Source organism: Amborella trichopoda, chromosome 2 (assembly GCF_054954075.1).
Source record: "Amborella trichopoda isolate Santa Cruz 75 chromosome 2, AtrichopodaSantaCruz75HAP2 v2.0, whole genome shotgun sequence".
Classification (NCBI taxonomy): domain Eukaryota; kingdom Viridiplantae; phylum Streptophyta; class Magnoliopsida; order Amborellales; family Amborellaceae; genus Amborella; species Amborella trichopoda.
The window spans coordinates 64,452,769-64,470,000 of record NC_142337.1 but is presented as its reverse complement, the minus strand read 5'-3'; the positions used below and the strand labels follow the sequence as shown (position 1 = coordinate 64,470,000).

Here is a 17,232-nt window from a genome sequence, read left to right as displayed (position 1 = left end):
AGAGAGTGTGTGTGCAAGTTTGAGGTCATACAAATACCACAAATATGGTTTTCTAGAAGTGTCGTTGCATTATACCATAGTACAACCGCTGCATTGAATCATTGCGCAAATTTAAAATACATGATTGAAAATTTCAAAAACTATTTCAAAAAGAAAATAAAAAAAAAAACAAGAATGGTGTATTTGTAATTTTAAGTTCCTTTTAAAGTCCAAACATTACTCAAAAAGTCAAACGAATCTTTTTAAACTTGGAATTTGAATTTTGCTGGGATTTTGAAAAGACGACAATACCCTTCCTAAAATGAAAAAACTATTAATGGTCAAACATCATTTTTTAACATATAGCGGTATCTTATAGCAAAAAGCTTTAACAGTAGGGAATTCTAAGCTCACCATTATTTATGATGGATTCTAGAATAACCCTATATACATATATACATATAAATGTGCCTGTGTATACATATATGGAAAAAGTTTATATAAGGTTGCAACCTTAAAATGTAAAATTACATATGCACTTCAAATATCCATCGGAAAAGGTTGTTTTAATGTTGAAAAACTCTCTAATTGATCATCTCGACATCGAGAAATATGAATATGAAAAAAAAAAAAAGTTTGAGTCCCTAAAATAGTGCATCTTGCAACAGATGATCTAGACCGTCTATTTTCAAGACTTTCATATGTTTATAGATCTACCTGATTTTAATCATTTTTTGGAGTTCAAAACTTTATAATTAGATATGAAAATAGATATTAAGATTATCTTAATAATTTTTTACACCAAAATTACATGTTGTGATAAAATGTAGAGGTGCACCTTAATTGGATTGTTTAAGGTTGCAACCTTATAGAAACCACACCTTTATATATCGAAACTAGAGAGGAAGTTTTCAAGATCAACCATGCTTTATGTGACAGAACATTGGTTAATCAAGAAAACAACATATCGAAAGGATGAGTGTCGTTGAGATGAAGATGTTGAGATGGATGAGTGGCAAGACAAGAAAGGAAAGATTTCGGAATATATACATATAAATATACTAAGGGGGTGGCTCCAATAGGCGATAAGAGGAGGGACAGTAGACTTAGGTGTGCTGGGCATCTGAACCTAATACAGCACCAGTTAGGAAAGGCGATTCAGTTCAAGTGGGAGGCTCTAAAAGGGCAAAAGACATGAATGAAAATAGTGACAAGAGATACAGTCTAGCTGATGATATGGACCATGATAGAACCGAATAGTGGAACACGATTCGTATAGCCGGTCCCCAATAGATGGAACAATGATATATATCTATATATATATATATATATATATATATATATATATATATACACACACACACACAAAGTAAGAGTATTTATATATATACACACACACACATATACATGAAAGAGTATTTCGTTAATCAGACGACTAACTAATTGTTGTGCGGGCCCCCTCCAAAATCTCTCTCAAAGATGGATTTTCGATCCAAAATTTTAGGGTTCACTAATCTCAACCATGATGATGATCATGAATCTGGAATTTTGTTTGAAATATATAAATAGGTTTGTTTTTTTAATTTCTTTGTCCACCATCAATTTTAAATTTTAGTGGATGCACCATTTTTTAATGTCCATCTTAGATATGTACATTTGATGCATGAGGGACAGCACAACAGTAGGCGAGTCGGCCGACTCACTAAAGCTGACTCCTATCCAAGAAAATTTGGTACCCTAGTAACTCAATTATGCTTCAACATGATAACACTGTGACATATAAAAGTGAATGATGTACCTCACGAACAATCTCCATTGTATCTTCAATTTCTTTCCTATGTGCTGATATTAAAGCTTCTTCTTCCTACAAAAACAACAGATGACTTTGAGATTAGCACCCTGATGCACAGACAATATGATGATACCACAACTAACTAGGCATTGCATTTCAGTAATAACATTTCCAAATGTTAACAAATGAACAATATGTTTCACAGGGAAACCAAAGTCATTCTAGGGCATGTAGGACCTGAATATCCATACCTCCAGTATTGCATTGATTTCCCCATCATGTGGCTGGGTTTCACTTTCATATTGTCTTGATACATAGTTTGAATTTGTATCAGATTGCTGCTGCTGTTGCTGTTTATAGCCCATGGTGGGCAAGTCAGAGCGGCCCTCTTTTCTTGGCCAGTTGCTTTGTTTTTCAGCCTTTTCATCCCTATTTACTTTCCGACGAGTAGGAGAAACCTTCTGAACTTTCTCTTCCTCTATTGGGTATGACTCAAGTGCTGAGGAATATAACTTACTAGAAGTAGGACCACCATATGTCTCCGTGATGTCCGCCCTCTCCCTGTCTACAGCACTCGAGTTTAGTCCACCATCCTCACGACTACTAAAGGAATAATTTGGTGGCACACTTTGACGATTCCTATCAACATCAGCATTAGAATTATATGAAAAGCTTTCTACAGTTCGCCTGCCTATGTCCATGGGCTTTTCCTCTTGATTGTAGTCATAGTAACTATCTGGCTCAACAGCAAGTGGGATTGACGATGTTGATGACGAGTCCTTCCCAGTAGGAGGCAAAGTATTTGGGAGCTGATCTTTTCTCGGATTACCACTTTTCGAAAGACTTTTGACCCTGATAACACAAACCACCAATTTCAATCACTTAAAAAGTTAAAGAGCCATAACCTATATCCAGGAGTGGGTGATGCTCTGTACCTATCAGCATATCTCAGAGTATTGAGTGTATGCTCACAGGAACCTGCATTTGGAGAAATACATGAGATCATGACCGTTCTTGAGTTTCCAACAAAAGAGTCACGGAGCACCTCTGTAAGTTTGCTTCCACGAAAGGGGATATGTATCTGGTCATTGTCAAGTGCACGTATGCATTCTTTAAGGGCCAGAAGAGACTTGTTAATCTCTGCTCCTTCTATCCTGAGAGAAAAAAGCTTAGGAATGTAACTTTTCACTTTTTGATTGATGATCAAAAGAAGTCTTTATTTAATGAGTTAAACAAATTTGCCAGACCACAGAACGCAACTCAGTACAATTAGGAGGCCACGTTCATGCATTTTCGTAGCCCAGAAATCAGAACTAACATGGAAGCTCAACATCATCCAAGCCTACTACGCCCATTGCTAGAAAAACCATATAAAATGCTCAATGCTACCAACAAGGAATTGCCGTGCAAAAACATTTTCAAAATTCAACCATGTCGAATTTGCAAAATCCACATTTTTCCTTCAGATACAATGCAGCAATGCACAAACCTTGTCTGTCGATCATTATCTGTTGTATCAGCACCTCGTTCACTGCCAGCAAGATCAATAAAAGATATCTTCCCAATGATCTTCCCTCCCTTTAACTCACTTCCATCACGATGCTGCTTGATTGCAAGTTGCAAAATAGCATGAGATCGTGAAGATTCTTCATTCGCACCAGTAGAGCCAGTACTTCTTGCAGCATTACCCTTTTCAATATATTCTTTAACAATATGTACATCAGAGACCTCAAATTCCTGTAATCCAACAATGCAAACCTGTTGCCGACCATCTTCTCTCATGCACAGTTTTCTGGTGCACATTATTCAGTGTTAAAACAGCTATAGACATTAAAAATGCAATGCTTAAGTAAATATGAGCAAAGGCAAACAGAAAACATGTGCAGCTAAGAGAAATTCGCCAGCATTACACATGGAGAACTTCCTTCAATTTTTGGCCATCATTAAACAAAACAACATTCTTGAAGCATGCCTATAAGTATAGCACCAAACTCAGTCACTCATGAATAAATACGAGTAAAAGAAAGAACAAGATAAAACAAACAATTTTTCCATAGGTTTGTCACTTCTCAGCGGGTTCAGAACAGACATTGAATCCATCGTGAAGTATTCTTATGACACAGATCATGCAAAAGCCACAGACTGCTTATCATACGATACAATCACAAAAGTCTACTACAAATAATAAGAGGTGCCAAACTGAAAGATAGTCTCAAATGTGAATATGAGCATAAAGGTAGTCGATGCTAGGGTGGAATTGTTCGAAAAGAGTTACTGGCATTTGTTTCTGACACTACTAATAAAATAATTGCAGAGCACCAATTGCACAGATCAGCATTATATTGGCACCATAAAATTTTCTGAAGTTTCTCCAAGATGGAAAAGGTCCAGAAGGAAGTGTTTGGTCATAATCATGTGGTAGTGGTACCCAGAACTGTATGGAGGCGCACTTCAAGGCAAATTAAAGTAGTACCCTCAGAGGAAGAGCCCCCAGACCAAGAGAGAACTGACTTAGATCAAGAAGGGCAAACTAAGAACTACAAATCAATCTAAAAATCTAAAAACCAGTTTTTTTACAGAACTACCATTGTTGTAATAAAAAATACCACACACCCAGTAACTATGTATCCTGGGCTATAGTGATCCATTCAACAACAAAAAAACAGAAATAACAAAAAGAGAAGAACACCATTACAGTTCTGCTGCTGTGATATTAAAATATACTTCCATTTTTCAAAACAGACTCCAACAACTCTAGCAATCACCAGGATGGTATCATGATTCTCATTCCACCAACAGCGACAGCCTAAATGTTGACATTGATTCCTATTAGCTCACCATCCTTCAAACTTCTGTATTTGCTCAAAGTCTTGAACCCCAACCAGAACATTGCACATAGCACATCCCCAACATTCTATTCCTTTCTGGCATTAGCCTTCTAAAACCATGCAGCTTTGAAGATGGTCCTCCCACGCCCCTCAAACCCCACCCCCATTCTCGAGCCCATTCTCAAGGCTTTCCCACACCATCAAGCTTAGCATTAATTTGAACTAGGGTTTTTTCAAAAACAGATCGGTGATCCGGATTGTCAATTCGAAAAACCAGGTCGATCGGTGATTTAGATCGAAGAATCGGACAGAACGGTCAGATTCAGCATTAAAAAAATTCAAAAAATACTAAAAATCCCTAGAACTAGTGCTTTTTATGTTCCCACAAAATGGGGGCTGGTGCATTATGTACCTCCATTATTTTGCAAAAATACGTGAATATTGAAATGGCATTTCCTTGTCTGGATGTTTGTTGACCATTACATTCACATCAAAGGAAAAAGAGAGCTTACAATCATCATGGATATGAATATATGGTCCACAATGGAGCAGGCAATTATTGAAATACAAACTAATACCAAAATGAAAGACGGGGTTGTTCTTCCTCTTTATTGCACTTAAGACATTAGAATGTGACTTTGGGCCTCTTTGTTATCAGCCATATTACCAACAAAATTTAGGAAAGAAATAAATCCATTGATCACCTTGCCAAACAATGATGAATATAAGTACTTTGTAAGGGAGAAACATGAACATGCATAATCAATTCAACTCAATGAGTAACTGACATGTAGGTCGGAAAATTGATTCCATAGAGCAAGGAATCGCAATACATCTACGTAGAGATCTCGATTCCATTTTGGTCAAATCTGAATTCCTATGAAATATGAATCTCGTTTCCCACTATTCGTCTTGTACGGTGTCAATTCTCAAAACGAGAATTTTCTAGTTGGCCGTGATTCCACGATTCCGATTCCTAAAACGATTCGGATTCGGAATTGTTTTCAACAACTATAGTATAATATAGCAGTGTGGTATAGTATGGTAGTATAGTAAAGCAATATAATGTAATCTAGCAATGTGGTATAGTATAGTAGTGTATGCTATAAATATTATGTCATTGTACATAAAAAAAATTTCAAAACAATAGCATATAGTATGGTAAAAATAGTATATAGCATAGTACTGCAATATAGTAAAGCATTATATTAATGTATAGCAATGTGGTATGATATAGTAGTATATACCACGCTACTATATAATTAAGTGCTCTCTGAGCCTCAATTTTTAAACAGATAGAGCATGGTCCTGTATAATGTATCACCCACTCCCAATTAAGTTGGGATCGAGCACCCCCACATATTGGGATAGAAATCCCCAAATTCAGGGTGTATGGACCTCGATCCCTACCAATGGGAGATTCCTACCTGTTATGATCCCACCCTTCCTGATCCAGGATCTAATTCGAACCTGATCCTGGTGCTATGGTTTGACCCTCAAGTAGCCCAACCATCAACAGCATAATCAACCAAGTTTAAAGTTTAAACATGACACACCTTAAACCTAGGCACCCCATTAATCAGGATAAACCACCAAAACCTCAATCATGTCATATAACAGAAGAACCCCAGAACTGCAATGTATGGAGAACAACAAGAAGCCATTTATAAATTAATCATGGAACAGGTTTCGCATTCCATAAAGCAAATACCTTGTGTCACTAACGATGGGAACATGGTCAAGTTAGACCAACCTCATGGCTGTGCCTATACAGCCTGTTAGGTATGGGATTACCGAATGCTGCAAAGGTAGTGCCAATGCCATTCATCGGAGTTGTGTGTCTAATGAACGATTCAGCCCCGGTCTGATGCAGGACTCTCACTCTAAAGTCTAATCCATCATGAAAACAATGGGTTACCACACTCTGAACCTACCACCATTACCAAGGTGTCTTGTATTTGTTGAGCATCATTCTTTTGCATGCGATATCAAACATGATGACTTAATGGAACTCAACAGGCGCAACAAAATATCAGCCTCATAGACATGATCCTCGTCAGATACTCAAGAATCTACAAACAACACTCCCCAAGTAATTTAAGGATACACGCATCCAAGTTATACATATATATATATATATATATAGAGAGAGAGAGAGAGAGAGAGAGAGAATATGGATGAAAAATTCATATAAGGTTGACACCTTAAAATGTAGAATTAAAGTACACCTCTAAAATACTTTGAAAACGGTTGTTTTGGTGTAGGAAAAACATCTAATTGATCATCTTAACATCAATATGAATATATATAGAGAAGAAAAAACATTTCAAGTCCTAAAAATAGTACATCTTGCAACACATTATGCAGACCGTCTATTTTCATGCATTTATAGATCTGCTTGATTTCAACCATTTCTAAAGTTTAACATTTTATAATTAGAGATAATAGATTCTCGCACCATCCTAAGAATTTTTTACATCAAAATTGCATCTCATGACAAAGTTTGGAGGTGCACCTTACTTTGATTGTTTAAGGTTGCAACCTTAAGCAAACCATACACTATATATATATATATATATATATATATATATATATATATAGAGAGAGAGAGAGAGAGAGAGACACACACACACACACACACAATTGTGTCATAATGCATTAAGTCATTTCCTCTAAGATTTTCATATGCGTCAGCGTTGCCCAAAATCCCTGGAATTTTACATGCCTACAACAATATCAGCCAAAAAATAGTACGACATAAAATCCAACAATAAATTAACATAATGTACAGCAGAAAGAATACTGACCTCCTTTCACTGAGAAGATCATAGAGTTTACCACCATAAATCTCAAAGAAGCTGAGCCATAGCCGAAACTTCTGGTTACGGTATACTGGCTGATGCAACAACCTAACAATATCCTCAGCAGCTTTAAGTGGCAAAGGTTGCATAGTGTATGTCTTTCCACTGCCTGAAAAAGAAAACACATCCAAAGCTCAAAAATGGCCCAAAGCAGTGACATCAATACCAGCTCACTTCTGGAACCATATATCATCATCTGATATTTGAAATAGAAATAGAATATACATACCGCCACCATCAAAAAACCAATAAATTCATAAAGAGGAATTCTATGGTTCTACCACAAGTTTGCACATGCTATATGAGGCAACTGCATAAAACTCAAAATATTTAAGACATCATAAAAATCAACAGGCCATTTGGAGTTTCACCCATCAAAAGAATTCACCGCAAGTATTATTCACTGTAAAGGATTTATGTGTTCAAATCAACAATAATACTGATACCTCTCTTAAAAGCCGATATAGAAAACTCATTCCCTTCAATGCTTAAACATGAAACTTATATTAACCCTCCTCGGATAGAAAAAACACGCATATACTTAACAATAAGTAAAATAGCTGTGTTCAATTGATACTGCATCGTTGCTCAAAACCAGATGATTGATCAGAAGATATTATGTAGTTGTCTTGTAGATAGTACTGACTGAGTAATAGAAAGAAAACAACGCAGACATATCTAAATCCATATCCTTCTAGCAAGGAAATAAATTCTGCACCCATTTTCAGTATGTTTTATATTGAAATAAACAGAAGGCCAAACCTCCAGAGTGCATATGAGGCCTTCCCCAGTTCAACATGAATAAAAATATTGTTTAATTCGCCACGCACCAGTTTGACCATATGCGAAGCAGGTTGCCTTAGTTCGCTGAAAAATAGTAGGGATGATGGGCTCCACAGTAACACGATAAACCTGTTCAAATTTATGAGATGTAAAACATTATATGGCTATTGATGCAAGGAAAAACGAAGGCTAGTATAATAAAATCCAGAGGTCACTATTAAAAAGCACAAGATCAATAAACACTAAACTAGCAAAACTCTTCTAAAAAACTGGGAAAAAACAATAAAACTAAATTGCAGAAGTGGGAAGAATAATAACGATATCATGATAAAGACCTCAAAGAAAGGCAAACAAAGGACAATATTAACCCTAACTGTTCACCATGCCCACAAGAATCCTGTTGCAAAATAAACCATACCTCGTCATTTGTTACATGCTCATCCAAAACAGCATCAAAACAAAACTCATGCTTCTCCACATATGCAGTCAGATCCACCTTCCAAAATGAAAAGCCACAATCAGTGATTCCAGACAAGTCCCCAAAGGAAAAAGAAAAAGACAAGTTACATGAATAGAAAAAGAGATAAACAGGAGTTCTGTACCCCAAGGCAGAAGCAGCATGGGCAATGCATTTAAACTAAATGAAATTTTTATACTTTCATTTGTCAGTCTAATGATGAAAAAGTAAGACACCAATAATTAGTCCTAAATTAAACAAAGGACAGAAATTCAAAGTATAGGGAGGATAGGAACAAAAGGAAACATATGATCTGGAACACACATAAACCCAATATGGAACTTATCTGATCATGAAGCTCAAGATTATGAGTTTAAATTCAATATGTGTGTCTTCCTCTGGGAATAGAACTTCAATGACAGAAATCGTATCCTATATAATTTTTTGTCCCACAAATATTAAAGATATGAAGTTGGTGTGCATGCAGCAATGCTTGAATGACAATCTATACATTGTATATATTCCATAAGAACCAAAGAAACCACTTCCACATTGTCTTGGTTTATAGTCATCCAACAAAAAAAAAATGTGTAAATACTGCGTAGGAAGCAAACCCCGAAAACTACATTCAGATGACAAAAATAATATTCAGATTTCAGGGAGTTTTATCAGTTGCCTTCTAGAACCATCCGTCTCTACCAGCTAGACTAGTTATTAACCAATAGAAGGCAAATCAGAAGCAGAGACCAAGTTGACCATCATATACTCATATGGGGGCTATAGCAAGCATTTGTGCTCCATCCAAATATACTGTTGAGCCTTATATATTAAGATCCATCAGTGAATTGAGGTCTCACTCAGATGTTGACAAGTGGATAGTCAACCCAAAAATGAACAGTACAGGCCACTTAGCTCCCCCATGTAAGACTGACACACTCAAAGGTCCACAAATACCACCAAGGAAGTGTGTAATGAGATATACCCAATTAACTTCACAAATCTGGTACATACCCGATTAACTTCACAAATCTGGTACATACCCGATAACTTCACAAATCTGGTACATACCCGATTAACTTCACAAGTCTGGTACATGCCTTTTACGCTATACAAACCCAATCGACATGAGATCCTCTTTAGAACTTTCAAACGAGGCACTAAGGAACTACTTGAGCATGTCTTCCTTCAATCTACAAAACCACGCCACTTTCTATCATTTACTAGGAACACCAATACTAACCAATTCTTTGAAAGTAACAATAAGTTTAACACATCCCTTTCAGATAAAAGCACACTTTGGTTCTCAATAACACTAAGACAGCCGGGATTAGTAACTTGGCACATTTCTGACCCCAGAGCTACCTTGGATTGTTGATCCTATCATGCTGACAGGGTCAAGGAACAGAATGATATTCAAGTTTAGACCCCATGTTGTATTAAGATAGCCTAGATGACCTTAAGCAAGTCTACTACTACACTTTTCCAGGATGACTTGCAATTGCTAACATTGATACCTCGAAAGACCTCCAAGCATAACATTCTCCACATTGATCATTAAATGTCTCATGTCATGATAGGAGAAAACCACTGCACCCGAAGGCCAAGATCACAGTGACTACATATATGTTTGATCATATAGAAAACTCTTAAGGCGCCATTTGGACAGCAGAACAACTCCAACAAATAAGGGAGCTATTTCTAAATGTGGGAAAAACAGGTTTTTTTTTCCAGGCTAATTGAAACTTTCGTGGCGCTTTGTTAAATTGCAGGGTGACAAAAGTTCATCAACTGAGAGTTTTTGATTGGACCAAGGTGCACTATTTTTCACCGCTAAGTTGGTGGAGGGAAAAAAATGGCCTGTTCCCAATTTTTGGTCCTTACTTTAGTCCTAAGTTATCCATATTCTCCGAAACACTCACCAAATGGTGATCAAATCGTGAATGCAGTGAGTGTATTTCTGTCACATCATAACCCAACATTATTAGCAACAGGAGGGACCCACAGGCACCAAAAGTTAAATAAACTTCAAGAATGTCAAACAAGAGTGAGATAAAAAAAACCCACCAGACAAGTCACAACATTAAAGTATTTCCTTTTCAGAAACTATCACAACATCAAAGGGTGTGTTCGTGCAAAACAGCAAGTCTGCTACATGCACTATTTTACTTTACGAATAGGTAAAAGAGGGTTTCACATTTAACATTAGCACTAGTAACAGAAGATGCCTGTACAAATGAGCCGAGGAAAAGGCCTCACTCAAAACCAATGTTCAAGAAGACAGGGATGGCTCCCGACAGAGCGGCCAGGCAGCCACCCAGTGACAAGGTGCCATTGTGTAAAAGGCTGGGAGAAATATATTATAAATTTTCAATTTTGCATTAAATTAAAAAATATGCAAACATAGCCAAAAATATATTATAATTATTCTAATTTGTATTGTAAATTAAAAACATAGCCAAAATATTTTATAATCACAAAGATAGAAAACCCTAGAAAAACGTAACACTCATGAAGTTTCATCATAAATGTAAAGCCAAACTTAAGAAATAAACACAAGAAAATGCTAAAACAACATAACACAATATTCACAAAATTATAAAATATAGTTTTGGAGGCACAAATAAAGTTCTCTAGGGTTTTGAGAGGGCCAAAATGTTATTAAAAGGGGAAAGTTACATTTTTTTCCCTTTGAGGGCAATTTCCGCCTTCGCAAAAGGGCTCTAGACAGGCACGTGTTGGGTGCCCACCTAGGCAGGGCCCTGGGCGATTAGTTGGCTGCCAAGGGTCACCGCCCTGCACATAGGGGCAGTGCAGTGCTGTGAGGACTCCTAGCCGCCTGGGCAGGCGACTTTTTAATTATGCTCCAAAATAGTGAAAGCATACCAAAAGCCTTGCATTTTTCGCTTCCGAATGAAATAACCAACTACGGGACTTACTTGGAGTAAGTAGTCCACGCAAGCAGGCACTAAAACGGTAACATTATATGAAAAAAACTGGAAAAGATAAAGAAAGGACGAAAGTGACATCCTGGACCAACATAGCATGTAAATTATGTACAATGAATTTCCATACAAACACATATTCAGCATTCACACACGTTGCTCAGATCAACACTGACTACAATCAGAACATATTAGAATTGACCTCCATATTTCCATAGCTAAGCAAAACAACACATCGCAACCAAAAAGAGGACCTTTAGCTTGGGCTCATGGACAGCTAAGTAGGAATTGTCAAACACTGTTACAATGTCATCTTCTTTACGGGACACCTCCTTCCTGTTTAATGGTCTCTTGCGAACCTGTCATCCAGAGTTTGAATAAAATCAACTAAGGTGACCCAGTATATTAAAGAAGACATCATGAAGATAAACAAATCCAAACACCCACTTCATTTGCATGAAGAAATAACATTCAACTTTTAAAAAGCTGATTCAAAAGAAAACACAGAACCAATTTACTGAAGTCCCATTGATCAGCAACGCCATTTCAAGCTCTCCAATTTGGACATCTAATCTAAGTGATCAAAATGACAAAGGAAAAAACATACCACAACTTTAATCTTGGCAAGGTTGCTCTCCTTCCCAGTTGTCTCTTTTTCATTTGTTGATGATTTGAAGGAAGCATCAGCTTGTGACCTTTGCTGTCTGCTAGTCACTGTATCAAAATCATTTTCAAATCCCCGGGTAACAGAGGGCATGAAAGGGGATGCATCAAAAGGTTCTGAAATAGCATGCTGCCAGGAGAAAAAAGAGTTGTATCATCATAAACAAAAGCAGCAATATGAACAACGTTATGGTATACATTAACACCACTGACATATAAACAGAAAAAAAATTGTATCATGCAAAACACATAATTAGGAGGGGAAAAACCACTGAGACAACTGAGCACAAGTGGGCATTATACCAGGCCATCTGATCTCAATACATAAGCATTGAACAATTTCGAAAGGATTTCTTTTGCAACAAAACAATGCTTTATTAGGCGAAGATATAAGTCTATCCAGGTCCCTATGCCTATTTGTGCAATGTGAAACTTACATGTTTCAGCTCCTTAAGTTCTTTCCTGCAGGAATTCATAATACAAAAGTCTTGTAATGAATATGCATATTGCATATCACACAAGAAGTCGTCCAGGTGTGGTGTGATTAGATTCACTGAGTTTTCCGACAGCAAAATGAGCATAGGACAATTTTTGGGAGATCTATCCAAAACAATGCTTAATCGGGTGAAGGTAATATGCGTATCCATTATTTAACTATGACTAATTGTGATTTTGTGCAATTTAAATCCTAAATATTTCAGCTCCTCAGGTCCCAGGTCTGAGTAGATAAGGGCATCCATTCTTTATAGACCCATGCTACCCAGGATTAGTTATGCTTTCCCCTTGCTGAGCTTATGGGAAAAGAGATAAGACTTACACCTCTTGCCTCCATCAGTCCAGGAGAACCTAATGTTGCCGTATTAACCACATCATCATGACTTCTCCTATTTGTGTTTCTCTCAAGGCCACCACAAACACCTGTGTAAGGAGACATGTTGAATGCTCCTTATAGCTAGGTACTAGCACTAGATATGTGTTTGGACACAATACACATGCTTCTTATGTGAAGAGGAAGAAGAATGCCACTCGAGTCCAACAATACTAATGCGCACTGTGATTCCAACCATTGTTAGACATCACTTCCATTGTGGATATACATGCATGGGTATGGTGTTTGGGAAGTAAAAGAGAAGTTCGATTATGTGTTCAAATTTAAAAGCAATATCAAAATTTTCATTTGCAACAGCTCAAATCAAATGTTGGAGCATTAAATGAACCTCAAATCAGCAATAAGAAAAAGTAAGATCCTACAATGCCTTATTAGGAACCAATGGTTTATGTATTCCATGTGGAATACAAGTAGCTTCCTTAGTTTTTCTAACAAATTACTTTGCATTGATCCCGATTCCTGTGTGATTCTTTATATTCCACGTTTTTCAACAGTTTGTTTCCTCAAATTTGAACCATATAATAATGCTCAAACAACTGCATGCCATTTTAACAAGAATTATAGCCCAAAAATAGTTGCCAAGGGCATACCTCTGAAAGAAGCTCTGTGTCATCCATGGCATGCAGATCCAAAAGCCCTGCTCCAAAGTCCCCTCGTAGTTCAGTAGAGTAAAAGCTGTCGGCAGCAGCAGCTCCTCCAGAGCTTTGGGCAAGCGGGGTGTAGGGTTCAGACTCCCCGCTCAGATTCAAGTTCCTAAGAAATCTATGGAGTTTCTGTTTCTCCTCAGCTGACTGGGCTCCATAACCCTGAAGATTCAAAAATTCTGCTAAGGCAAACTAATTCTCATCCACAACCCAGTCACACATTTTCAATAATCAAAAGAGGTGGGTTGCAAAAGAAAACAATCAAAGCAGAATAAATCTTACCTAAGCATAGGAAAAAGGGGTTAAAAAATAAAAAATACAGGGGAATAATAAAGTGGCTTCAATTCAAGAAGAAGCTCTCATGTCATAAAACAGTGGGGCCAATTTATATAAAAATTTACATTGCGCGTTTGACAATTTAAGTACAAGAACATCCAAATTAAGGGAGTAGCATGTTTTTATCATGTATTTGTACGCATGCATTAGATGCAGCTTCGCAAAAACAAAATAAAATTAATGCAATACATAATTCAAACACTGCAAAGTTGCTGAAAATTAATAATTAAGTTTAAGCCTTCTTTTTCCTTGGATGATGTGCGTTTGGGCTTTCATTACAGTGACAATCCAGAAGGCCTCAAACATATGTCAAGAACATAATTAAAGAGAAAAATGAAAAGAAAAGAAATAAATTGTAGTCATAGGATTTCCCTCACAGTTCCTTAACCAAAATTCATCATGCAATCATGAGACAGACACTTCGAAGTGGGCGACTGTAAAACAAATCATATCAGGTGGGTGACTGTAGAACAAATCGAAGAATGTTTACCTGCATGAGGAGGTTCGGGAGGAGGCGGTGATCAATGCCCGTAGACGCCAATGGGGAGGCCAGATGCTGCAAGCCTGCGGACTGGAGCCAGCGCGCCATAACAGCATCGCCGGCATCACTTGCAGGGCCGCTGTGGTCATAGAGAGCCGCTGCCGCAGCATTGCTCTGCTGCATCTGCCCGCCCATGTGGCGCTGGGCCCGGCGTTGTGGCGCCAATGTCGTAAAGTATGAAGCCCACTACCAAGGATGGAAAAGATACAACACTATTAGTTGTAAGACAACAAGAGAGAGAGAGGCAAAAAGGAAAGATATCTGTTTGTATACTCTTATTGATTTTCATAACTACATATCAGAGGAAAAGGAAAGAAATCTGAATTGCTATCAAAACCTACAAAACCCATGTAAAATTTTAATTTTCAAAATTTAATCACTTCTCAGAGAACACCTAGCACAAAATATTGCCCAAAGGCCAAACCAAAGGAAATAACATGAAATTTTTATTTTTCTTGGTATATACATGAATATCTTCAAGCTAGCTTCACGTGAGGTTCATCTATGACTGTTTAAGATCACCAAAATACTTGATTCTCAACTACAATTGCCTTTAAAAGGTAATTAGTACTGAAGCTCCAAAAGACTTTAATTCCTCTTCAATAGGAATTATGTGGCACATAAAAACAAGGCAGGACTCCAAGGAAAACAAGAGGAGACTTGTCTCTGGTAACAAATCACTCAACAAGCAACTTCCCCCTTTTAACTGTTTTCAGGCCACTGAAAATGCCGGAAAAGGTACAACAGACAACCTACCAAATAATGCATAGATAGTACAGTAACAAGAAATAACCAATCATTGTCATCTGAACAGTGATGGAGAAACTAAATTTTCAATAATGTAATCATTACAGTATCACACATATTTACTTAAAGAATCAACAATTTCCAAACATAAACTGCAAATGAAAGCAAAAAATGTTCTATGGATCAAAATAAATCTGAAGGGCACAAAAAGGATCAAAAGTTTGTTGTGCTAACCCAGAGTCCATAAAAACAATAGTAAATAATAATAAACGTTAATAGAAGACAGAAAAAAAAAAGTGCCTTGAATATAATTCAGGAAAAAGTAGGAAAGCATATTGAAAGACTTTGAATCCAAGGCTGACTCGATATTGTATAAAAAGAGACTAAGTACATTAAAGGTTTTGGACAATTTCACTGAACTAATGGACAAAAAGTTTGCTCATGGGCGTAAAAAGCAGTTCCTTTCAAACCAAATAAACATCAGAAAGTTAGATCTCCATGAAAGGAAGCAAAACATCCACACAACTTGAAGAAATCCAGGGGCTATCAGTAAACTCTGAGGGAGCAGGTAACATAAACTAGGATATGCACATGAACTAAGAAAATATAAAAATCCCACCGAAAGTCACACCCAGGAAAAATACCATTCCCCCAAGTCGTGATGAAGATTACCTCAAAACAAGACACGTCAAAAACATGTGTTTTGAAAATCAAAATCCATGGCAAATGTGGGGAGAATATCACAATGTGTTTTGAATCGAGACAAAAATAAACAATAGATTTTCGAAATTTATTATCCAAACAAACATAGATTAATAATGCACCACATCGCTACCTGAAAATTCAGGGAAAGACCAATACCCGGTACTATGATCCAAAATCAGGCCAAAAAGAGTCTGAAATTCGAAAGTACTGAAATCATAAGATAAAATCCCTGATATTACAATTCAACAGATTCCTCAACAGAGAGAAATCAAGATGTAGATTCATGAAACAATCCCTACTCATTTTTCAAAAAACTGCGTTTTAACCAACAAATCTAAACGGAATTACAAAGACAACATAAAACATCAAGAACAAATGCTAATTGTCTAAATATAGCACAGATGCAGCAGATTACGCCATTGTCAAGATTTCAACCCCATGTACTTTAATTTCAAGAAAAAGCGCCAAAATACCTGAAAATCCGTTCAAATCCAGGCCCCTCTGAGCATCAGGAAGAGAAACACGGGAAAAACCTAAATTTAATCAAATCCATTCAACTTATGGCAAAACCTATACCGATTTGAGCCAGATTTGGCTCAAATCGAAGCTAATCAGGACAAGAAATAACAAATTACAGTGCGACTCCTCGACTATGGATCTTATGCAATAGATCGAGGCAAACAGTTGCAGGTTTGATTAGGGTTTCAAAAAGAATTTAGGGCTTGAGAAGACCCTTTTCGTCGTCTGTGTAAAATGCTTTCTTTCGATAATGGCAGAGCCAGCACGCGGGAGTACATGACCGATACTTTGATATATGCAAATATTAAATAAACAATTCTTACGGAAAAACAAAAACATTCACACTGAAAAAAGACATAAAAAATATAATGACAAATTCAAACGATGACACCAACCTCATCTTTGGTAGGAATCACAAATACCCCCTTGTTTGGAAAAAATGACGAAAATGCCATGAATTTGGGTGAAACCTATATATCGCCCTTTTCACAAAAATAAAATAATGTGTTGCCCTTTTTGTCCCCACACATTTAGCTTTTCAATGTT

The 17,232-nt window shown here is 36.9% G+C and overlaps 1 protein-coding gene across 1 annotated transcript in view; it reads right to left on the bottom strand.

The window, feature by feature from the left end:
- LOC18430340 (kinesin-like protein KIN-13A) overlaps positions 1-16,952 on the bottom strand; it is a 24,780-nt gene extending 7,828 nt beyond the window's left edge. The window contains exons 1-12 of the mRNA XM_006840498.4: positions 16,641-16,952; positions 14,665-14,901; positions 13,785-14,000; positions 12,250-12,435; positions 11,897-12,001; positions 8,662-8,739; positions 8,291-8,372; positions 7,407-7,569; positions 3,261-3,563; positions 2,707-2,925; positions 2,023-2,623; positions 1,778-1,843 (exon numbers count right to left, since the gene is read on the bottom strand). Coding sequence (XP_006840561.1) covers positions 1,778-1,843; positions 2,023-2,623; positions 2,707-2,925; positions 3,261-3,563; positions 7,407-7,569; positions 8,291-8,372; positions 8,662-8,739; positions 11,897-12,001; positions 12,250-12,435; positions 13,785-14,000; positions 14,665-14,850 — 2,205 coding nt within the window. The 5' untranslated portion in view covers positions 14,851-14,901; positions 16,641-16,952. The remainder of the gene's footprint in view (positions 1-1,777; positions 1,844-2,022; positions 2,624-2,706; positions 2,926-3,260; positions 3,564-7,406; positions 7,570-8,290; positions 8,373-8,661; positions 8,740-11,896; positions 12,002-12,249; positions 12,436-13,784; positions 14,001-14,664; positions 14,902-16,640) is intronic.
- Between the last annotated feature and the right edge of the window lie 280 nt (positions 16,953-17,232).